The sequence below is a fragment of the Amphiura filiformis genome, chromosome 1, assembly GCF_039555335.1.
Source record: "Amphiura filiformis chromosome 1, Afil_fr2py, whole genome shotgun sequence".
Classification (NCBI taxonomy): domain Eukaryota; kingdom Metazoa; phylum Echinodermata; class Ophiuroidea; order Amphilepidida; family Amphiuridae; genus Amphiura; species Amphiura filiformis.
This window is the reverse complement of record NC_092628.1, coordinates 10597995-10621966: the sequence shown is the minus strand read 5'-3', so window position 1 is coordinate 10621966 and position 23972 is coordinate 10597995. Positions and strand designations below refer to the sequence as shown.

At 37.3% G+C, this 23972-nt stretch overlaps 1 protein-coding gene across 1 annotated transcript in view; it reads left to right on the top strand.

The window, feature by feature from the left end:
- The window catches only part of LOC140155398 (uncharacterized), a 117368-nt gene extending 93459 nt beyond the window's left edge, over positions 1 to 23909 (top strand). Inside the window, 15 exon segments of the mRNA XM_072178233.1 lie at positions 499 to 607; positions 1154 to 1318; positions 1777 to 2060; positions 2771 to 2980; positions 3556 to 3803; positions 5353 to 5543; positions 5624 to 5727; positions 6745 to 6951; positions 8047 to 8271; positions 9478 to 9678; positions 11249 to 11389; positions 11948 to 12017; positions 13142 to 13363; positions 14613 to 14731; positions 18733 to 23909. Of these exon segments, the coding sequence (XP_072034334.1) occupies positions 499 to 607; positions 1154 to 1318; positions 1777 to 2060; positions 2771 to 2980; positions 3556 to 3803; positions 5353 to 5543; positions 5624 to 5727; positions 6745 to 6951; positions 8047 to 8271; positions 9478 to 9678; positions 11249 to 11389; positions 11948 to 12017; positions 13142 to 13363; positions 14613 to 14731; positions 18733 to 18896 (2660 nt within the window). The 3' untranslated portion in view covers positions 18897 to 23909.
- Positions 23910 to 23972: the final 63 nt, after the last annotated feature.

Genomic DNA, 23972 nt, shown 5'->3' with positions numbered 1-23972 from the left:
AGAGGCGTGATCCGATTTGCCCATGTTCTGTTTTCTATCTTACATTGAGGCCTACCAGTTGTGGTAATCACAATTTGCTACATTTTGGTTGACACAATCTAAACGAAACCTATTTCTGGTGCTGAATATTACTGGTGTAATGACAAAATGTAAGCTTTCTTCTGATAACCAAAATCTCGGTTTTATGAAGAAAACATGGCGAATGAGGCTGTCGATTGGGTCATACCCCTTTAATATTTTATTTCATGCCCCATACTTCGTTGTACAAGAAACTGATGATAAAATGAATTTTTAAAGGAAATTTTTGATTGCGACTTGCATTCGTTTGGCTTTTGAGCAACAAATATGAATCTTTCAACTTCGTTCATTTGAGATGCGAAAACATCCAAATTTGCAACTGAACATTGCTTACTTGCAAGAATAACATGTGTGCTACAGGTGTGTCAATCATGTTTGAAAAAATAAAGGTTTGTTTCTGTGTTTGTTTGTTTTTGGCAGGAACTGGCAATGGTAGGCTAGTGAGTGACCCTGTGACCCTTGACACCTGGGTCACAGTTGATATCTATAGGAGTGGAAGAGACAGCCAGATGAATGTAACAGGTCAAAGGTTAGTTAGTATTAATGTTATTCAAATGTGTTTTTCTTTCTGTAGTAAATTTAAACAATTCTGAACGTTGCTGGCTAGCCCATATTATCTATTTTTCAAGTAACGCCATTTTCCTCAATGTCACCTTATAATGTTATGAAACTGCATTATGTATATATAAAAGGAAAATAAAACTTTGAAAATATTTGAAATACAGTCCTGTTGGTATTGTGTGCACCTGAATTTTTGTGCAAAGGAGGGGACGTTCAACTGGGAGGATAAATACTTGATATACCATATTCATTCCATAAAGTGTCCAGGGTGCTTAAGAAAGTCATTGTAGTTGTAGGTTCACAAAGTTGCATATTTCCATTAAAAATTACGACTTTTCTACCTACCTTAACAAACAGATTGGGTGGGCACTTAATAATACTGAATTTTGCAAATAGAAAATACACTGCTGGGTTCTTATTGGGGGTATGGGTGCTTAATGGAATGAATATGGTAATTTTACCATAATTTTACCATAATTTTTCAATATCTTAATATTTTTTGTTTGTTTTCTAGTCCCATATCAGGATCATCTCAAGGCACCCTTCAATCCCTCAATGTTGAACCGACTGTATTCGTTGGTGGCATGGATGATATTACAGCTGCTAGACTCAGAGCTGGTGTCAGTAATGGCTTCACTGGATGTGTTATAGCTCTCACTATACAAGGATTTGAGTACAGGTAGCTTAAATTTTAATTTCAAGCAGTAAAAAGCATTAATGTGTGGTCATTCAGTATTTTGTATTGTGTTCAAGCTAAATTGATTTCTGCATGTATCAACCCTGGGTACCTACTTGCAGTCACAGTGATTGTGAGACAAATACTTGTAATGATTACCAAATGATATTAGCGATTCAGAAAACTCTCTCTGAAAACTGGAATTAAGGATGCTATTCAAATAGCCACTGCTAAGTTAGCATGCAGTTACTCCAGACATGAAATTTTCCAATTAGACCATTGAAACAGAGGTGTTGAACCAAACAGAGATGAATAAGATGTTTTAAAACCTTTGTAACACATTCCTGAATCTGTTAATTCACTTTCTGCTTGAAAGAGCACCTTTGTACCGATCCCGATTAAAATAACCTAGGAAATCATATTTTAACACAGTTTGAAACTTATTTTGTTATACCTTTCAGTTTCAACCAATCTACTGCCTTGAGCGGGGCCAACATTGGTCAGTGCGATGAAGACTTGTGCGCTGCTCTGCCATGTGCCAATGGGGCAGCATGTTCACCAATCACAGGGTCATATTCATGCCAATGTTTACCAGGTTTCCATGGTTACAACTGTGAGATGACACATGATAGTTGCTTTGGTAACAATGTATGTGGAAATGGCGCTACATGTATACCAATACCTGAAGGGTTTCGGTGCTTGTGTCCGTATAATAAGACAGGCAATACGTGTCAACAAGATTTAGGTAAGCACAAAGACCCGATTGACAGCATCATTCCCAACTTTATCTCATGAGATACTGGCATCGGAAGAAATCTCATCCTAGTAAAAGTTAAAGGTACTGAGATATGTTTCCTTTAAAGGAGCACTAATGCTGATCCACAGGCTTATCCACTAACTTGCTCCCAAAAAAGAACTACACTATGATTGTGTGCATAAACTTTCTTGCAGATTTGGTTGTTTGACAAAGATATCATACAATTTGCATTTTCTGCTTGTCAACAACCGGAAATTACAACACAGTGGCATATGAATATATTGGTATTGATGCGTAATTCACAGCAAATTCAATGACTACACTGAAATTTTGGAAATGAGCTTTTTCCGTGATTATCTATTGAACTGTACCCTAAAAAGATGATGCTAAAATTATGAAATACCTCATTAAATGGTATGAGCAAGAAGTAGTAGCTTCACAAGTGTTTTTTCCTTAACACACAAATAGTGTCTATATATGCTGCACACATTTTGCATACCCCTTCAAATAAAAAGTCCAAAGTCAAACACGTACAAAATCCTATAAACTTAAGCGTTTGATCGGGCATGTATTACAATTGGATGCTACTGTCTTCAGAAATTGATTATAGTGGAAGTGGTATTTACATCAGCCAGGTGAAGTATATGTGAAAATGTGAACATGTATTAATTTAATTTAAATTCTATTTGTATTGACAGATTTGGACATCTTGTTCCCCAGTTTTACTGGAGCATCCTACTTGAGTTTGCCTACTATTACTACAGCATACAGCAATACTATAATTAGTGTGTTTATAAGACCTATTGCTGCATCAGGCCTCATATTATACATGGGAGAGATATCTGGCAATGGAGACTTCCTAACACTAGGATTGCTGCATAGCAGAGTGCAACTCAGATATGGGCTAGGTAAGCTTAACTGTTGCCAATAGGTAATGTAGATCTGCAGCATCCAGGCCTCTTTATACATATCAGAATTGTCTGATATTGAGGGCTTTCTGACAGTAGTAGGGACTATCATAAGTACAATTCAGACGGTAATAACTCTCTAGTCCGAAGGTTCCCTAGTCCGAAGATTCCCTAGTACCATTGGCTAGTCCAAATTCTGAAAAAGGTTCGGTAGTTCGAATATCGGGTTCTCTAGTCCGAGGGTTCACTGGTCCGAATAATAAATAAGGTTCTCTAGCCCGAATATAGAATAAGGCTTGCTAACCCTAACCCTAAATCCTAACCCTAACTGTAACCCCAACCCGTATTCTATATACGGACTAGAGAACCTTCGGATTTGCGAACTTAATTTGGTTTTCGGAATAGGACCCTTTGGACAAGAGAACCTTCGGACTAGCGACCCTTTGGATTAGAGAGAAGTCATGAATTCAGACATGGGTGATATGCTTTAACTAAAGTATCAGCCCTGGTTATGAACATTTAAAATTTTATCCAAGTGTTAAAACTCATTATGAAATGTGTATATATTCCCACAGGTTCAGGTACAGCCATAGTATCAAGTGATCAGATAGCATTCAACACATGGCATAGTATCATGGTCCTACGTACAGGTAACTCAGCACAGCTCACAGTAGATGGTAATGTCTATACATACACCGGTAGCGGATCTGTGGGACTAGCAGTAACCACACCACTCTATGTAGGAGGGTCACCTGATTTTGGAAGATTACACCCAGAGACTGGATTCTTTGAGGGATTTCAAGGATGTCTGGAGGATTTACAGGTAAGGCTGAATGACCATCTCTAAATGAGGTATTAGGCTATTCCAGATAAAATCCACATTCCCCCTGTGGAAGATTTTGGAAATATCTTCCACAGGGGGAGTATGAATTTCAAATGGTATTAGCACATTCGATAGCTCCATTTGAAAATCGCCCTCCCTCTGTGGAAGATTAAGGTTGGATCTTTCTCAGAGGGAGAAAATGAAAATGAGGGTATGAAATTCATATGGAACTGCCTAATGTGCAATTCCATTTGAAATTCATACTCCACTGTGGAAGATATTTCCAAAATCTTCCACGGGGCGAGTGCAGATTTTGAATGGAATAGCCCGTTGTACTTGTAGGGGGGAAAAGAGCACTCTACCATATTTGATAAAATCTAATGGCTGGTCCATCAGAGACAAGGTGTCATTTCAGATTAAGGATTTGTATATCATGTGAAATGAATGGGAAGTAATTGACACATTCTGATCCAGCTTCGCCTCATTGTTTTACTTAAAATAATGATGTCGCCCGTGTTATATGAGATGATAAATGCACGACAGCGGCTAAAAACAATACCTTTATTATCTAAATAGAACACAAGCCAGTGGCCTTGTCTTCATATTGGATGTTACTTTATATATAGGAGGAAAAAGATGAAATCTGTCCTACAAAGTGGGCCAAATTGACGCAGAGCTGCCCAAAGACAGCAACAGATACAGAGTGCAACTTTGGATTACAACACAAAAATGATTTAAAAGTTGAGATGCAAAGGGTGATATATATGAACTCTGCCTTGACCATTTTATTCAAAAGATAGTCTGACTATGAGTAAAGAGTTGAACTCTAACTTGTGTATTTTTTGTATTAATGTATTAATATTGTTAATATTTTTATGTAATGAGATATCTTTGCAATGGCTGTGATTAGAAATACAGTGAATTTAGGGATTCAAGCATGTCTTTTGTTCGTCACTGTTTGACAATGGTGTGCCTGTGTCGTCTGTGTGGTTTACGGGAGCAGCTTAAGCAAGCCACGCAGACGTGCCAGAGGGGAGTTGTTAAATGGTGATAAACACAAGCAAAACATGCTTGAATCCCTTTCAACAATGAAAACAAGCGAAATATCGTCTAATTCACATGATTATTTCATGAAGAATGTCATTTAGTCATTGCCACTCAACTTTACAAAAAGATCTGTGATTTCTCACTGTAGTTATCAGCAATATAACTACAGAATAAAACCACAATGTTCAGCCTCTCTCGCCAACTGAATTCCACATGTAAACACACGTTCCAGGCGTGACAAATTTTATGTGCTCGCCGTTCATGCGTAATGCATATGCGTGCTTCTGTAAGTTATTGGAAGAGTTGTTGAATACGTATTTTGAAAGCTGATGAACAAAAATTAATGTGGACACTAACAATTAAATTATGAAACTATCAATAACGATATTGATTAAAATAACTCAAGACAGCAACATATCTACATCAGGTTCTGCACCTGAAGTATTCAAATACACTGTATGATTACTGTTTTCTTCTTCTTTCCTTTTCTATGTGTAAATAGGTTGGTGGCAACATCCCAACAGAGATCCAATGGAGAAATGCAATTGGTGGACGAGACATATCTCAGTGTTCTAACAGTCCCTGTGCTCAAAGACCATGCTTGAATAATGGTGACTGTGTTGTGATAGATGATAATAACTACAGGTGCTTGTGTGCAGTAGGCTGGATGGGCTCACAGTGTGAACAAGGTGAGTCATTATAATGGTGACTGTGTTGTGGTAGATGATAATAACTACAGGTGCTTGTGTGCAGTAGGCTGGATGGGCTCACAGTGTGAACAAGGTGAGTCATTATAATGGTGACTGTGTTGTGATAGATGAAAATAACTACAGGTGCTTGTGTGCAATAGGCTGGATGGGTTCACAGTGTGAACAAGGTGAGCCAGCGAAAAAAATGAGGAGCAAGTCATTGTAACTTAAATTGTTTTGAAGAATTCATCATTGAAACATTCCCCATATTCAGTGTTATGAGAGTCTCAGCTTTGTTTTCATATACAATGTGTACTGTTAGTCTCCAATGATGGGTTGATCCGCCATTATATAGCAAAATTTTCGGGTTATATAAAAAAAAAACCAACTACCGTATTCATTCCAATAGGCGCTTAACAAAGTCATTTTGGGTGGGCGCTTATTTTTTACCTGGTTTACCTAATTTTTTTTAAGGGGTGTTCATTAGAGACAAATTTATGTATGTTATAAAAGGGTCCTGAGACGTTCTAGTAGCTTTTCTGATGTAGAAAATGTATTGCAAGTTTACACAGGACTTGTAGTCCTCCAGCTATTTCACCATATCGACGTCTATCTGTCACTTCAACACTGATGGTACCCTTTAGCAAATTGGAAATTTCCTGGGTGGGCGCTTATTGGGGCGCGGGCGCTTATTGGAACGAATACGGTAATCTATTAATTATAGTTAGAATTTGAGTATTTTTCCTGTTGGTTGCAATCAGCTGTTGAGCAATTTGGTTCCCACATATCTTTGATATAATGGTATGCATGATTGGCAGAGAGCTGGTCCTATACATTGATATTGCTGCGGTTTTTAATTAGTGCAACAATCATCAAGAAGAAAAATTAGGAAGATGTAACATTTATTATTAATGAATAATAATCGCAACATGTTCAGTATGTATGAACAGAGTGTGCTTGTGCTGAATTCATGTCTTGATTTCAAGATTCAATCATGTTTCACCATTGTTCATCACCGATTAACAACGATGCATCCATGTTGTCTGTGTGAGTTGTTAATTGTTGATGGATAATGTTGAAACATGATTGAATCCCTTTCAATAACAAAAGAGTAAAGATCATCTAATTCACACGATTCTTTCATTTGGAATGTCCGTTTGTCATTGCCACTCAACCTTACAAGAAGAAATTTATTTTACTTTCAGGTGGCAATATCATGGTGCCTTCCTTCACTGAATCTTCCTACCTGTCAGGGGATTACTTCCTCATCTCATCATCCCTGACAACCATTGTCATGGAGATAAGAGCTGAGAGCAATGATGGTGTGTTCTTCTGGAACTCTGATGGTAGTGACTTCATTGGGTTAGGATTGGTTGGTGGCTATGTACACTTTACATTTGATCTGGGATCAGGTAATTAAGGACTCAATCATGTTTCATTGTTGTTCATCACCGTTAAAAAACGATACGTCCGTGCTGTCTGCGTGGTTTATTTCACCTGACGCGGGTTGTTAAAAGGTGATGAACAACAATGAAACATGATTATATCAGTCATTGCTACTCATGCACCTTACAAGAAGATCATTGATTTCTCTGCTGATATCAGCAATAAAACTACAAAATAAAACAGCAATGTTTAGCCACTTTCTCCAACTGAATTCAACATGTAAACCAAGTTTCAGGCATGATGAATTTTACGCGCTCAAAGCGTAATGCGTATGTGCACTTTCGTTAAGTTAACGTCACGCTACTAAAAAATTGTGGATTCATCACGGATTAACAACATTTGGCTCTTGTACATAGGTATAGGAAGAGTTCTTTAATTATCCATTCAACTCAAATAGATTAGACTCGCAGAGTAATGACTCAGTATTGCCTGTGTGTAAGACTACGGTAATATTGGTTCGTCACAAATGGCTACCAAATTGTCACAATTTGTCACCTCTTCCTGTCCACTGGAAATCGGTGGTTAAGAAATAGAATTGGGTGACTTTTCAGTTAGTGTTCTGTTGCATAGAATCTAATTGTTATGAGAAAATTTGGATGACTTTTTGGTGGTTTGAACCATGATTAACAAAAAATGGGAACCCTGCTCTTAATACGTTTACTTTGATCAGCACAAATTGGAAGGAAAGTTATACATTTTTTACTCTGCCTGTTCAAGAAGACTCACTGTTTGTTTGATAGCAGCTTTTTCATTCATACTTTTGTGTTTACGGTGAAGCAACTGATGTTTAGGCCATTTTATCATGGTATATTCTACTTACATAATAATAATAGCCCTTATTTGTGAAAGTTGATGAAAATGTTTTTAAAAAAGCGCAGTGATTTATAGTGCGCTACGCACAGGCACAACGAGTAGATGTTGATCCACAAGCCTCGGCACACTTTACAGACTAAAAAACATATAGGTATTGTAACATAATTTAGGTTCTTATATAATTATACCAATGTTATTTTGAATGTAATACCATAATAACTTCTTGAAATGTGTTTTTTACAACATAGGTCAAGTCAACATAGAGAGCCGACAGCCCATCACTCTAGGCACATGGCACGAGATACGCGCTGCCCGCAACAATATCAATGGCGCCCTCTATATAAACGATGATATTAACCCTGTGACAGGTGTGTCTCCTGGTACTAGTGTTGGGCTGAGTACATCAGCATCTACCTACATAGGCGGGATACCTACTGCTGTGACTATTCCTAGCAGAGCTATTATCACAGGAGGTAAGCATGTTTAACATTCGAAAGTTAAAAAAATGTATGAAACACATCAGCAAGAGTCTGGTCTAAATATCTACCAGGAGCAATGTGCTGGAAGATTATATAATGATTGTGGTGTGAGAGTATAGGTGACCCCGGAGTGACGTCACAAGCTGTTGACCTCCGTTGACAACAAATCCGATTCAGAAGTCAAATTTGTAGTTTTCTGTGGTTTGTCCCTTTTCAAATCGGCCAAAATACTACCATTTCTATAACTTCTCGACATGGCGCCTCCAGCCAACAACAAAAATAAAGACTCTCCTCTACATGTTCATGGGTTCAGCTTCACATAAAATGCAATTTTCGCCAAGTATTTAACCCTTATTTTACCAAAATCGGCCCGAAATATGCTTGATTCGAGGTCAAAACAAAATGTCAACAAACTGAATCAGCCTCTGTTACAAGTCGTCAACTAGTCGCACTGCTCCACGGTCTATTGTGGGTTAAAAAGCGTAAGTGTAGGCACTGTAGCGTCATGTAAAATAAGTACCCGGATGGCCGGGGTCACCTATAAGTCAGTGTCATCTGGAAGATCTGCAAATTGTGATGAGGCACGTTTTTGTGATGGGGTAGTTTAGTCCAGTGCAGAAGAACACATGTAGAAGTCTTTACTGATGGCAATGCCTTGGTATTCAGTCAAAGGAGAACATTTGATAGGATGTTTGAGCATGAGCAGTTGCTGGAGTTTGTTACTGACAAATTAATCCATTGACTTGTTTCTGTGGTCTTGTAATTAGATCTATTCCAATGTTGTAAGGGATGGCTTCATAACCCAAGCATATTTTGGACACTATTAGACCTTCTGTGGTCATAAGAAAACATTACGTGTGCTATTCAACTTATACCAGAATATGCATATTTGATGTGGGAATGAACATAAAGCATGTGAGCATTTTTTGTGATTTGTATAGAGTTAGTCAACCTGAAGTACAAATCAACATCAAGGGCCAAACCTGGGGGGAGCCGGGGGAAGGGGCAAAGTGCCCCCACAGAAATTTTTCAGGGATTAAATGGAGACAGCAGATAGTAAAGTGTCCTTAAAATGACTAATGGAACAAAAACTTCATAAATGGTGACGTAAAATTTGGCTTTGCCCCTCACATTAAAATCCTGGCTACACCACTGATCAACATATTATGATTATTGATTTCCTTTGATATTTCTTTTCAGGATTCATGGGCTGCATTCGTTTGCTTTCTGTAAATGATGATATCATCGATCTGAGTCAACCTGAAAATGGAATTGGATTATCTCAATGTCAAGACAACTCTGCGTGTAACTTAAACCATCAATGCGAGAATGGGGCGACTTGTATAGAAGACACAGGCAGCCAGATAGGTTACTCGTGTATTTGCCCACAGGGTTTTTCAGGTAGGTGCAGGCTAGTGTGGCTCAATGTCGAATTAAGGCCCAGTGCGGTTGTAGCACCCCAAGTTTGACTTAAATGGTTCCATGTATGAAATCCAACACTTCACTCTGTTACTGGTAGATGTAAAAATGCAATTAGATTCAATCATGTTTCACCGTTGTTCATCACCGTTTAACAACGATGCGTGCCACATTATCGTCTGCGTGGTTTATTTCGCGAGGGCAGCTTTAGCTGCCCGAGCGGTAAACCACGCAGACGCTGCCGGACGCGAGTTGTTAAACGGTGATGAACAACGGTGAAACATGATCGAATCCCTTTCAACAACGAAAAGAAGCTAAAGATCGTAAATTCACATGATTATTTTTATGAGGAGTGTCAGTTAATCATTGCCACTCAGCCTTGCAAAGACGTCGATGATTTCTCTGTTGATATCCGCAATAAAACCACAGAATAAAACTGCAATGTTTAGCCGCTACCTGAAAAATGAATGAATTCAACTTGTAAAGCTTGCGTGCACGCACACAGGTTCCAGGCATGACGAATTTTACGCTTTCTCTCGCGTAACGCGTAGTCTCGCTTCGCGTTCGCAGTATACGCTTCTGAGTAAAAGTGTGGGTTCATCACGGATTAACAACGGTTGACTCCTGTACAAAGGTATAGGAGGAGTTGTTGAATTTGAGTTCATTGATGTTTGCAGTAACAGAAATAGACCAAGTGGAGATTTGCCTTCTAATTTTCAAATGTTTTTTTTAGTTATCCAGAGGTTAAGACAGCATTCAGTCCAAACTCCAAATAGCTCAGTGGACAAATGTGCTGTATTTTGTTTGTCACATTTGGGGCCAAAATAGTATTCCTCTATTTTATAGGCAAATGCCCATACTCAAACAAGATTTGGCATCTTTAAGCTTGAGCATGACAAAAATTTGGGCATGCGGCCATTAGTGTGCAATTTGTGCTATTCCAGTTGAAATCAATACACCCCCTGTAGAAGACATGACCTTAATCTCCCACACAGGGGGTGTAAATTTCAAATGTAGTCAGCCATTCAGGTAACCCCATTTGAAATTCACATTCCCTGTGGTGGAGATTAAGGTCTTGTCTTCCATAGGGGGTGTATGGATTGCAACCAGAATAGCCCTTAATTGACAGAAGGCAAACAAGTGCATGTTTTATCCAACCAAGTTTGGCATGCACATGGTGAAGTAATCCAGACGTAGAGAATTTGCTTTCTGTGATGACAGGCAAACTTTTAAAAAAAAGCACAATGATTTATAGTGGGCTACACACAGGCACAACGCCTAGGCACTGTTCCACAAGCCTCATTACACTTTACAGGTTGGTCGCTGACCACTACGGCACATCATTCCATAAACCATTATACAACAACTCAGGGACGTTACTGCTTAGAAGCGCACACTCTAGACATTCCACAAATGTCTGTCACAGCCAGGATCGGCTCCCCGAGTTTCATACGGGTTACTCAACGTAGAAGAGTCCAATTTGCTAGACTAACTACTTTTGCCAGTCTTTGCTTGTTTGTAATCACATTATTGTGTTATTTTGTTGTTTTAGGTGCTTTCTGCAATGAAACAGACTGTTCCTCATTGGGCTCCTCAAGACAATGTCAGAATGGAGCCACATGTTATATAGACAGTATAGGACAACCAGCATGTCTGTGTACTATATCTTATACAGGACCAACATGTAGTCAAGGTTTGTTTCTTTGTTTGTAGGACTATTTACAATATGATACAAATAGCTTTAGCAAGCAAAATAATATTATTCTTTTCTGGTTAAAATCCATACACCTATGGAAGACTTGAGCTTGATCGCCCACACAGGGAGTGTGAACATGGGATTACCTGAATGGGTGATTCCATTTGAAATCTATACTCCCTGTGTTTGAGATTTAGGTCATGTCTTTAATAGGAGTGTATGGATTTCAATCGGAATAGCCCAGTGTTCGATTTGAACAACATGTTATAATGTTATAAAGACAGCAGATCCATTTCATATTTTCCTAAATAGCTTTACCTTGATTTTGCATAGCCTGAGTCCCCCGGCCCGATCTTGAAACTAGTAAACATGGCGGAACAAAATGACCGTGCATAGTAGTTGACGAACTGGTGGATCAAGTCTAGATTTGCAGTTTATTTGGTACATGCTCTGTGATAAGTGAGTAAATGGATTGGGGAAAAATACAGTGCTACCTCTCAGTGAAAAGAAATTTATAATCTTGTTTTTCGTTTTGTTTTGTTTTTCATTTTCTAGCTCTGTCATTCTTCAATGCTGGGTTTAATGGAAGAGGTTACTTAGTATATGCAAGAGATTTGATTGCTAGGTAAGTTCACATTTAAAATATCTTGCCAAGTCCTATTTGAGCGTAATCCTCTCATAGTATGTGTGCCAACTGTGTGCAATGAACCTTGGGCTAAGTATAATATGTGATGGATGGTTTAAGCAGTACGCTTAAATTGTAAAAAATAAGCCCTTTTTGCAATTTTGGAAATCTGACTGCGCATGAACTGCACATCAATACCCGGGTCTTTTTAAGAGTTGACAGCCGAGTCTCCTCCATTGACGATGTGGGTGATGAACCGTGCCTGAAAGAGGTTGCCCCATGATGTTACTTTCCTGTTTTCACTCTAGCAGTGTCTAGCTGGCGCATCAATACTTTCCTTGAATTATGCAAATGTTCAGAAGACATCAAGACCAAAATATATGCAAAGCACATGTAGGAAGCATTTCTTACAAAGTACAAAGTTCACCGGCATTGAAATACTGTGCATGGTGAGTCCTTAATGTTTATCTTCCAAGTGAGGAATCTAGTGCATTCGCACAGATGCGCAACTGAAATTGCAAAAGGGCTTATTAGGCAAAACATTTTACGTTAGACCAAAAATCACAGAAAAGCTTCTCCGAAACAATTGTTAAGAAGATGCCACAAAGTACATACTTTTGCTCAAGCCTTTACCTTGAGTTAATCTCAAATTTTAATAAAAATTGATGGAAAAACTGCCCCTTTGACAAAAATTGATGAAAAAGAAACTGGAACCATTGTATATGAACATATGTAAATGTGAACAATTTTGATAAGCACTGATTCATAAATGCAGTCTGGTGATCAGCATAACGTCGTTGGGCAGGAAAAATCTCCTATGTGTCATTGGCCCCTGAACATGTTTAAAGCAAAACCTCCCATGTAACTGGTTGGCAGTTTTGTTTTAAACATGTTCAGGGGCCACAAACACATAGTCGGTTTTTCCTGCCCAACGACGATAATAGGCTTTCAATTTTAGTAACCGTGTTTCATAAGTTGTCCATAAAAACATAACCTATCATTAACAATACTACTCCAAAAATATTCATTTCAATTCAGTTTATTGCTACAGAGTTAATATTATATCAGAGAGTTTAACCAAATTCATACAAACTGACATGAATATTTAATTTGATTTATTTCAGTGAATTTAACAGCAATAGATTCAGCCTTGTGTTCCGTTCAGCAAACCCGTCTACCGATACATTGCTACTGTGGAATGGTGCTGGTATCCATGCTGAATTCATCAGTCTGGGAATCAAAGATAGACAGATCACTTTCCTATGGAATCTAGGAGAAGGTATAGGAACTGTTACAGCAAATTATACACTGCCAACTAATGAATGGATTAATGTGGTTGTTAACAGGTAAGAATTAGTCCACAGGTATAAATTGCAGGGGGGTGGGGATAAATACCCCCCTGCCCCATATTGTGATAAGGGGGATGGTCAATACAATCATCCCCTAATGTTGATGCCTGTATGTATGTTTTTGATGAAAATAACCTCATATTGGGCCATTTTAGCCTAAAAAGCGCAATTTTGTGCTTTTCTCATATATTTTTTCTACTTTTGCATCAATATTGCAATTGTTTGTGCATTTGCACCATAAACTTATTCTGTCGCCAAAAAGATGCTGGATTCACTGTACTTCAAGATATTTTTTCCAACCCCTTCTCCACCCACATGTCAAAAAGAAATCCATGCCACTGAATTAGTCCATGCATTCGGCATCTGTTCACTCACCCACCCATCCATGTTCAAACCCAGGGTTCCTACCACCTAAGCACCAACCTGCTCCCTTAAGGTTAGCAACTATCTTAAGCTGTTGCGATTTGGTCATTCACAACATCTTGCCAAAGGCAGTGAGCTTTGGCAAAAATTGCATTGATCAATTCATAGCGAGTGTGTAGAAGAATTCAAATATCACAGATATACTTTTATAGGTGCTGTGGTTCTTGAGTTGCAAAATGTTGCAAAGAGGGCTGAAACAACAACACTTTTGTAAAATGTACATAACTCCTTAACAACAATAAATCAAGCAAGTTTTTAAAGTATATGATTTGTAGAATGAACTTTTGCAAAACATCAAAAGTGTTATTTTTCAATAATATATTGATTTAGACAATCGATCGATCGATCAATCAATCTATCAATATTATTGGTGCTTCAATAAAATTGTGTTGCAATAAGGAACAAACCAAAAGATCGATGATCGTCCTATAAACGAAACTAGTTTCGCTTAGGGAGGGTAAAATGCTCGATTACGCTTTGTACAAAAACATCGGTCTGAAGAATGTGTCATTATTATTATTAATGTCACAATTTTCAACATTTCATTATTACGTTTCTGGCAGGGAGGGAGGGGGTCGGCTGAGAAACTTTTATAGGACGTCATCGATCTTTTGGTTTGTTCCCTAAGCTTGTATGACCATAATATGGTATAATTGCACCTTCCTGAAGTTATATGATTCAAAACTATCAGAGCAAAAGGAAGCAGAAGATAACTACAAGGAAAATGTTTAAACAAATTTGAAATATTTTAACAAATTTCAATCAAGATGCTAGTTTAATCCCAGTGAAATACTAATAGTAATTTTGTTTATTTGTTTACCAGGAATGGGAGGACCACCACATTACAAGTAATAGATGCAACTGGTCCTCAGCAGATGGCAACAGGAGAAAGCCCTGGCACACAGACAGGACTCAATACATTTGGACAACTTCTTTATATAGGTAAGGACATGGAGCTACAAGGCAGTCCCTAGATATAGAAATCTAGGACTGCAAAGAAATTTTTATAATTTATAAAATGTGGATGTGGAATTTAAAAAAAAATCCATGCTGGTAGAGCAGTCAAGTTATCTCAATCGATAAGACATTTGTCTATTGTGCAAGAGGTTGCAGGTTGGAGCCCTGGTGGTGGTTTAGTATTCTCTCGTGGAAAATTGAGTAAGCTTGAAATTCCCCTGGACAAGGAACTTACTGCTAATTGTCTTGTTGTAACCCGTACGAAACTTGGGGAGTTGATCTTGGTTGCGAATGTCAATTGTGGAATGTCTCTTGATACTGCAAAGTCCCCGAGTTGTTAAATGGTTTATGGAATGATGAGGATCTGTAGTGGTCAGCGACAACCTGTAAAGTATGCTGAGGCTTGTTGATCAACATAGAACTAGCCCCGTTCCACAAACCGCGACGCCTCTCGAATAGCGACCAAGGGAGCACCGAGCGAGCGAGGAACTAGTATTTCCACTGTTCATTTTATTACCCCTCAGAACAGCAGGATTTACACTCCCCACCAAGCAATTTGTCAATCACTTATCACATACCCAAATATCATGAGCCTGGAAATCACCTACTGTGTTTGGTATGCAACATTAATTAACACAATACACCATAGGCTAGACCCATAAAGTTTCTAACCACTTTCAGTACCAAGATAATTTGCTTTCAATGTTGGTAAAAATTATGTGTTTTAAAGTTCATGTTATTTAATGGTGAAATAGCTTTTGATCATTCAAAAAAGATCTATCAAAAATCACAAACACACACAGGTCTCTCTATTGTCTGACCAGTAGCATATATTATAAAGTGATCCACATTGTCATTTCGTGATCCACAGCCTCATTTCCTAACTTAATATCTCCAAAAAATTGATATTTTTATACCACTGGAAACCCCTGGCTACATAATGTTTATGTACAAAAAATTTCTTGTAGATTAATTTTTTTTGCAATAATCGTGCACAACTTGCAAGCACAAAGTCTGAATCAACTGCAATTTTGGGAATGAGCTTTTTTGGTGGATATCTAATGAAAAATGTCTTAAAAAGAGGATCCTAGGATCACAAAATACACCTTTAAATGGCGATGCAATAGAATATATAAATAGAAAATATTATAGGTTTCTGATTATCTGGTATGACTTTCCATTTGAATGCAGTAGGCCTAGTGTATAGTTTTGTTTTAATTAGCTTTAATTTCTCTACCATTATAGACTACGTCATGCATGGCCATCTTTTATCAAATGAAATAAAATGGAAGTGGAACAATGGCATAGCTTCCGGGGGCTCTGGCGAAAATGCATATCCCCCTCCACCTGCCAGTACAGGAAGAAGAAAAATGTGGGAGAGAGATGAAAAGATAGAGGGGATGAGCGGGAGAGAAAAGGAGAGAAAGAGGGGGGAATCCAATCTGTACAGACTAAGGCGCAATTCCATGAGATTTATCTTATCATTATATTCGTAGATCCAAGGATGGTGATTTTGGATGACAATATTTTAGGGAGGTCATGGGGGTCATAAATTTTTGAAAAGAAAAATTGGGGGGTCATAACATTTGTAATGACCAAAATGTAGAGTCACAAAATGACCACATATGTGACCCGTTACAGCAAAAGGTACCTTAAGTCGGGAGCTACATATGCCTTATTTTGCTAGTAACAAATGCATTCTAAACCAATCATTAATCCTATTGTTGTAGAGGATAATAAGCTTGTACCTGTCTATAGAACTGTTTGTTATACAGCTCTAGTCTTTATTTGATATGGCTAATCCCTGTTCAAGTGGCGTGAGTGGTGGGTTACAAAAGCATTGTATTGTATTTGTATAGGTATGTAGCCACCCACTAACAATGAGAAGACATTCCTGAACCTCGTTGACTTGTAGATGATTTGAAATGACCGCCACTTCAGATTGTCATTATTGTTTGATATTTTCTGCCAACATTGGGAAAAAGAGACACTTGTAGCAGCCGACATAAGGTACCTTTCGCTGTAACGGGTCACATATAGTGTGACCACAAATAGTATGTTTATTTGATTGAAAAAGACTGATTTCAATACAATTTTAGCCTGTTTAGGGGGCAAGGTGTATCAGTGGTGGTGGGGGGGATCATAGAAGTTTTGTTGACAAAATGGGGGGGGGGTGCAATTTTATTGACAGCGACTTTTTGTAAATTGGGACCACCCTTCTTGTAAGGCAAACAATAATTAATGATTCTTTCATTTCTTTACCCCTCAAAAAGTGCGTAACATCTACACAAACAGGCCTGTAGGCCTACATGACAGGATGTTTTTGCAAGGAAGAAGTGCAGAATTTTCTACTCATCTTACTTCATCTAAGAATGTACTTTTGTTGGATATTTTGAACAGCTCAAGTTAGCATGAAAAGTGGTCCCCCGGGGTGGTCCCTTTGTGAAATCTTCTTTTTACTTGGCACCACGACCCCCATACCACCCCTTTTTGGTGGATTTGGGCCCCCGTCCTACACAGGCTAACCCCTCTAGCAAAAATCTCGGCTATGCTATTGAATTGTTGTTCAATTACCTGAACTTAAAAGGGCATTTCGTGATCCACAGCCTCATCCCCCCACTTTTCTCAAAAAAAAGTTGAGATTTTTATATCACTGGAATACCTCTGGCTACATAATGTTTATGTACAAAATATTTCTTACAGATTAATTAGTTTAGTAAAGATATCGCGAAATTTGAATTTCGTTCTGGTGCACCAGAACGAAATGACAACGCATTGTCTATGGAGCAGTGTAATACACATAATCATGCATACATGTAACTCGCAAACGCAAAATCGGAATCAACTGAAATTTTGGGAATATGCTTTTTTCGTGGATATGTACTGAAAAATGTCATAAAATGAGGATGCTAGGATCACGAAATACTCCTTTAAGTTATTATGCCCATAACTGTCTCTCCTTGTCTCTGACTACTGGATATCGTAATTTCTCTATCACATTTCCATACATGCAAATTAAATTTCACCAAAGATCTCAATACTTCTAAAATACTTCTCCCAATGTAAACTTAATGAAGATAGTTTGTGGAGTGCAAATTTCACTGCATGTGTGTGTTTAAATTAAGTTAAGCTTTTTGAAAAATTTTCCCATACATATTTTGACAACAGACCATGCAATACACAGTGTAAATTGAATCTGTCATCACTGCTCAGCAGGTAGGCCTTGCCTAAGGAAAGGGCTACTTGGCTGCTTTGAGATCTGATAGCCCCTCTTGTGGAACTACCAGTGCTGAACTATCAGCTACTATCCTACAGTTGGAAAATCATCATACAGGTATCATAGTACAGCACAGAAGCCAGTGCTAGATCAACATCTAGGCGTTGTGCTTGTGAGAAGCGCACAATAAATTACTGCGCTTTTTTGTGCGTAGCGCATAATAAATTATTGCGCTTTTTTTAGAAGTCTAATCATTGACAAGTGGTATCATTCTTATCAGTGCACGCAAAACGCACCCTTAATAAAAAACAGTAAAGATTCACCTAAGGGTGCATGTGGCCTTGACATAACTGGAATTGTTGCCACTAACTAAAAGTGCCCTCCTGACCTTTAATTCTTATTGGGATTTTCAGAGCTCTCTATTTGTACTTGTAATTTGCCCCAAGGCAAAGGAGTTCATGTGCGACTTAAGGCTAATCTTTACAGTATTGTCAGTGTGGAAATTGTTTAGCATTGTCAGTTACCCTTAACAAGTAATTGCGGAGCAACTCTTGATTTCTAAACACAAGGACCGATCTTATATGGGATAAAATATGAAGACTTCTTGATTATCATGTATACTGGATAACTTTTTTATATTCCCTCCCCTTGACAACTTCCCTGATATACCCCTAAATGGTAGTTGAATGTAATGATTCTATTGGTATTGCTAATGGCATCTGAATAGTTGCTCAAGTTACTAAATAGACCTTTGATTTGACTTTTTCAGGTGGTCATTCAGACGACATCGCTCAACTCACATCCGGCACATTCGAAGCTGGTCTTCGCGGTTGCATTGCACAACTACAAACAGCTCGTAACCCTAGTAGATTAGAGGCTGTCAGGCTACAAGATGATGCAATAAATGGAGCGGGAATTCAAGGATGCACATAACAGTGGATCATAGGCTTTAAGGAACAACTCTGTGTTGGCATAATATGACCTATGCAGTCCCTAAAATTGATCCTTACCAAGTAACATGTTTGCCATTTTTTTCAGGACTAGAAAAATCCCACAAAAACAGAAGTAAGATTTTGAATGAATTTGGTCATTGATCTTGACATTTAAAGGAGGATGGTCTAACTTCATTATATGCTAGTTCTATCTTGGATTAATGTCCTTGATCCCCACACCCCACCAATGGCATTTTTTTTATATAAATGCCAAAAATGTGTATTTGAAGGCATCATAAAGGGCACCATAATGTGTTAATGATAGGTGGGTAAACCCACTTAAGATACATTTTGCCCCAACAAAGCATTTTTCAGCTGTATAATTTCTCCAGGTCAACAAGAACAATGTGGACTTTCCAATGATACCAATATCTCCGTTTTTGATGGAGAAAAAGTATGCATTTGCCTTTTCGAGATATGCCGGACACAATAGGATGGCGCTGCACAAAGTGGGTCAAGTCTTCTGAATTTGCTGAGTTGTACCAAGATTTAAGACTGCCCTCCTTTTGTGTACGCCAACCTTCGGAAAGGCTTATTACATTTTTGATTAAACCATCTTCCTTTACTTGTAAATAAAGTTTCAGACTTAAATAAAATTTGGGGGTCGTAAATAATTAGTAAAACTATTATGCAAGTATGAGCATGGTCAAAATGACACTACAGAATCAGAAAAAAATATGACCTATCATACATTCTGCAGTCCGTTATGCCAACACAGGGCTTTTTCAAGGCCTTTATTTCAGTCTAGGCACATACTTAATGATATGATTTTATACCAAAAATAGTACATTTTTATTACCATTTTTTTATTTTTACTATATATACATGTGACATTGTATAAATTGTATGGTGTGCTGTTTTATGTCCAGTATTTGTTAATATTTATGAAGATAACAGTTGTGATGTTCTGATCCCTTCAGTTCAAAGTAATTATCCCCTCCCCCCCGTGGGTATTTTTGGCAGGTCGAAAGGGGGAGGGTGCAGAGATTTTGGACAAGTCAATAAGGGGAGGGGGAAGAGATGATTGGCACACATTCATGGGGTACCTTTTAAATAAAACACTCTAATAAGGTTTAGAAAAACAGACATTCTAATATGCCAAATTTCCTGCTCGCTATGCTCGCATTGTATACAATGTGTTTGGACCATAAGGTTTGTGACTGGTGCAAGGATTTTTGGGCAGGTCATTTTGAAATTTGTCCACCTGGGGGACAGATAATTACTGCACAGCCTCTTGTAACTTTGCCACTAAAGTATGCTTCAGTTGTAAGGGTTTCAGCAACATTATGTGTGTACTTGGTTACTTTGATAATGATAATAATTTAGTTTTCAAAATTGCCAAACTTTGGTCTGCCTGGATCAGATCATGCAAATGAAATAAAAATATGTGAATTTGACAAAGAAGTGCTCAAAAACCATCATGCCTTTGTGGTAGATTAGAGACTTAATGACATAATATTCAATGTGAATCAAAAGGCCATGTAATAGAATATGTGTGGATTTTAACAGAAATGAGAAATTCAGAGGCTAGTAAGAGTTCAAGGATGTATTTTATATTTGTACAATTTTTACAGAATATTGATATTCTTTTTTGTATTTTTAATGTTTTACCCACCAAGGTTTAACATGAACTCATGATGTGAATTTAAAGGGGCATTATGAGATTTGACACATCTGCAGATCCTAAATCTTGGGGTGTGAAGAGGCTAGTTCATCAATTTCAAGTCTTTCAATTCTGAAAATATTCTCCTGAGAGGGCAATTTACTCCGGGAGGGGGGTACTCAAGTTTGGTTTGGGTAGGGGTGAGCTGCTGAGAATTTGAAATTGGACCCATCAATATACCAATTTTTCAAGAAATTTGGACCCATCGATATACCAAGTCAAAATTTTGAGCCAAATTTAATATAAATTGTCCTAGTTTTTACAACCTTATCTCCCAAATTTTAAGCAAATTTTAAAAATTTTAGCTACAGTGAGGCAAAATTTGGCTATTTGAGAAAATTTCCAAAATTGGGCTAGAAAAGGGGCCATTGGTATACCACAAGGCTGCAAATGCTACCCATGTTTGTGGCATGTCCCTGTATGCCAATTTGTACTGAGTGCCCCCCCCCCTGGAATGTCTATGGTCAGTGTACTGAATGTAATCAGAAGAAGAAAACTAATGATGTGTATTTTTAAAAGTTCTATATTTTGAGGTACCTTATTTAAATCAAGTTAGCAATCAGGGATATTTTAATACTATTTTCTTATTATATTTAATTCGAATAATGTATTTCATAATAATATTTTATTGAAATTGTTTTCCCTTTCACATTTGCCTTGAATCATGAAATTTTCAGCTATTATGAAATGGTTGGAATTGTAATTTTTACTAAGAGTTTTCCAAGTTATTTTTTCCTATTAATATTAAGTATCATGTGTACAGTGCGAATAATGTACGCAAAATTACTTTTATGCAAGATTTTTATCCTGTAATTCTGGTGTTTTACTTTACACAGGCTTTATTTTATTTTAATACAAATATGTTTAAAAATACTGTTTCTTCATATACCATAAATTTGTTCTGGTTCCACCCTGTCAAAAACTATATAATAATAATACCGTAAAAACTCGATAGTTAGCATAATTACATGTGCTTACTATCGAGCGCTTTTGAAAACAGGAAATTGTACCAAATTCCCAGCGCTTTACCAACTGAGCTAATAGGGTTGAGACACACATTTTTTTGCAGGTTTACTTGTTCATGTTTAACTGTGTGTATCAATGATTTGCTCAAAACCCTTTACACTTTTGTGGATGGGGCACTTCGTGTTTGCATGTTTTAAAAGTGCTCGATAGTAAGCACATGCTAACTATCAAGTTTTTATGGTATTGCTGATCATGATTACCTGACGTGGGGATGTCTTTCTCCTGCTGAATTGATCAATGCTTGTTCTTTCTGAAAAGGAATTCTCAAGAAGTCTTTGGGATGAGGTTGATGATCTAAAGGTATGTACCTTTGAGCTCAAATAGATTAGGAATGAGGTGAAGAAGCATTATACCGGGTACTACATATCAAGCTAATAATCATAATAATGAAAGCTGGTACCCATTGCTGCTGTTGTTTTAGAATGTATGCAATAATTTAGAATAAAATGTGGTAGTGCAAAAACTGCATCTTTTACCTAAGTAACTCATTTTGAAAGCAGTGAAATTATTTTAAAACAAGGTAGATCAAGTACCGTACTGTAAATACATAGCTTAACTTATATTGCAATATTTTGTAGTGTTCTTTCGTGTGCAGATCTATTTTGTATTTTAACTTATTTTATATCTATTTCTACCTGTGAAACTTAAAAAGAACTTGTTGAAAAATTATGCAGTAGGGTGTGCATGTTGCGTGTGTGTGTGCACAAAGTATTTGTATGCATGTTTCTGTACACATAGGTGTGCGTTTGTATTTGTTTGATTCATATATATATTCTATCATTTGTAAGTTAATCACCAGGGTGTCTTTGTATTACCATGAAAGTAAAAATGTGCCTTTAGAATGTAATGTATTGTGTCAAACAGTGCATATAATTTTGAGGCCAAAGTTGAATTATTGTGAAAGGTAATTTCCTGAGCAAAATCCAATACTCTAAACTGAAATTGTTAGGCATTAACTCTACTCGTTATTTTATTTAAGATACTAATATTTAAAAGCTATGGACATGTTGTATATCTTAATCTTTGACCTTGTAAATTTGATACACACTGACTTCAGACAAAATTCATGGCAAATGTTTTAAGCAATAACTATCCTTTATTATACCCTGTACTTAAATATAAACTATGTTAATCATATTGAGATTATACAAAAGTACTTTTATACATTCCATAAAAATCAGCTTTCATCTTTGATATGTGCAGCTAAAGGCATCATGCCTTGATCATTTTTAATTTGTATATATACAGTAAGAATAAGAATTATCCTTGAATTCAAAGTATTTAATACATTTTTTGGAGATAACCAAAATGTGAATATTGAGGTTGCAAGATATGTGACATGATTAAGGGGAACGAGTCACATGTCGACCTTGGTCGAAAATGAGTTTTACATGTTTCTAAAGAGGACATTTAGAGCTTTCAGAAACTGAAAACCCCATGTTGATATGACTTTTCGTTGGGAAGTTAGGTCAACTTATCAATCGCTGAAAACAATATAAAACAAAAGAATTCCAACACTTTCTTTGCCAATATCTCGAAATCAATATTAGCGACATCCGACTCGTTCCATTGATCGTGTCACATATTACCATATTGTAAGCAATAAGCATTAATACATTCCACAGGCAAGGTACTTTCGTATGCACTATAATATTTAATTATATAATCTTGATATTTCATAATCATACAATATACTCTCAGAAATAAAGGTCTAAAATGTCTATGAAACCCTCAAGAAAAGGGGTCCTTTAAACTGAAAGAACCCTTTAAGGTTCTTTAAAAATGGTTCTTAACCTTTCGCAGAACTGCGTTATAGAGCTTTTTTGGTTGTTTTATAGAAATGTTGAGGGTTCCAAATGGAGGGTAGATTTTAGAACTCCTATTTTGGAGAGTATACCTAATTTACAAGATTGTAATTCATTGCCCAAACCTACAGCAAACCCAGTGGCATAACTTCATGTACTATTAACAGAAACATGAGGAGCAAACACAAAGTTAATAGGTTGTAAAAACTAATTAAAAAATGAAACAGGAAATTGTAGAAACTGGTTTGAAATGAAGCAATTGGGGGGGGTAGCAGTATTATATTGAAAAGCAAAATCTGAAGAACTGGAGCACATTGAATGGAATGGGGAGATTTTTATTACCAGATATGTGCCAACTGAGGCTCTTGATGGCCATACATGTCCTATCATCATTACATTGTGAGTCTGGTTATGCCACTCGCAAGTCTGTGAAATTGGGCGATTCCATTTAAAATCCACACTCCCCCTGTGGAAGATTCTGAAAATATCTTCAACAGGGGGAGTAAGAATTTTAAATGGAATG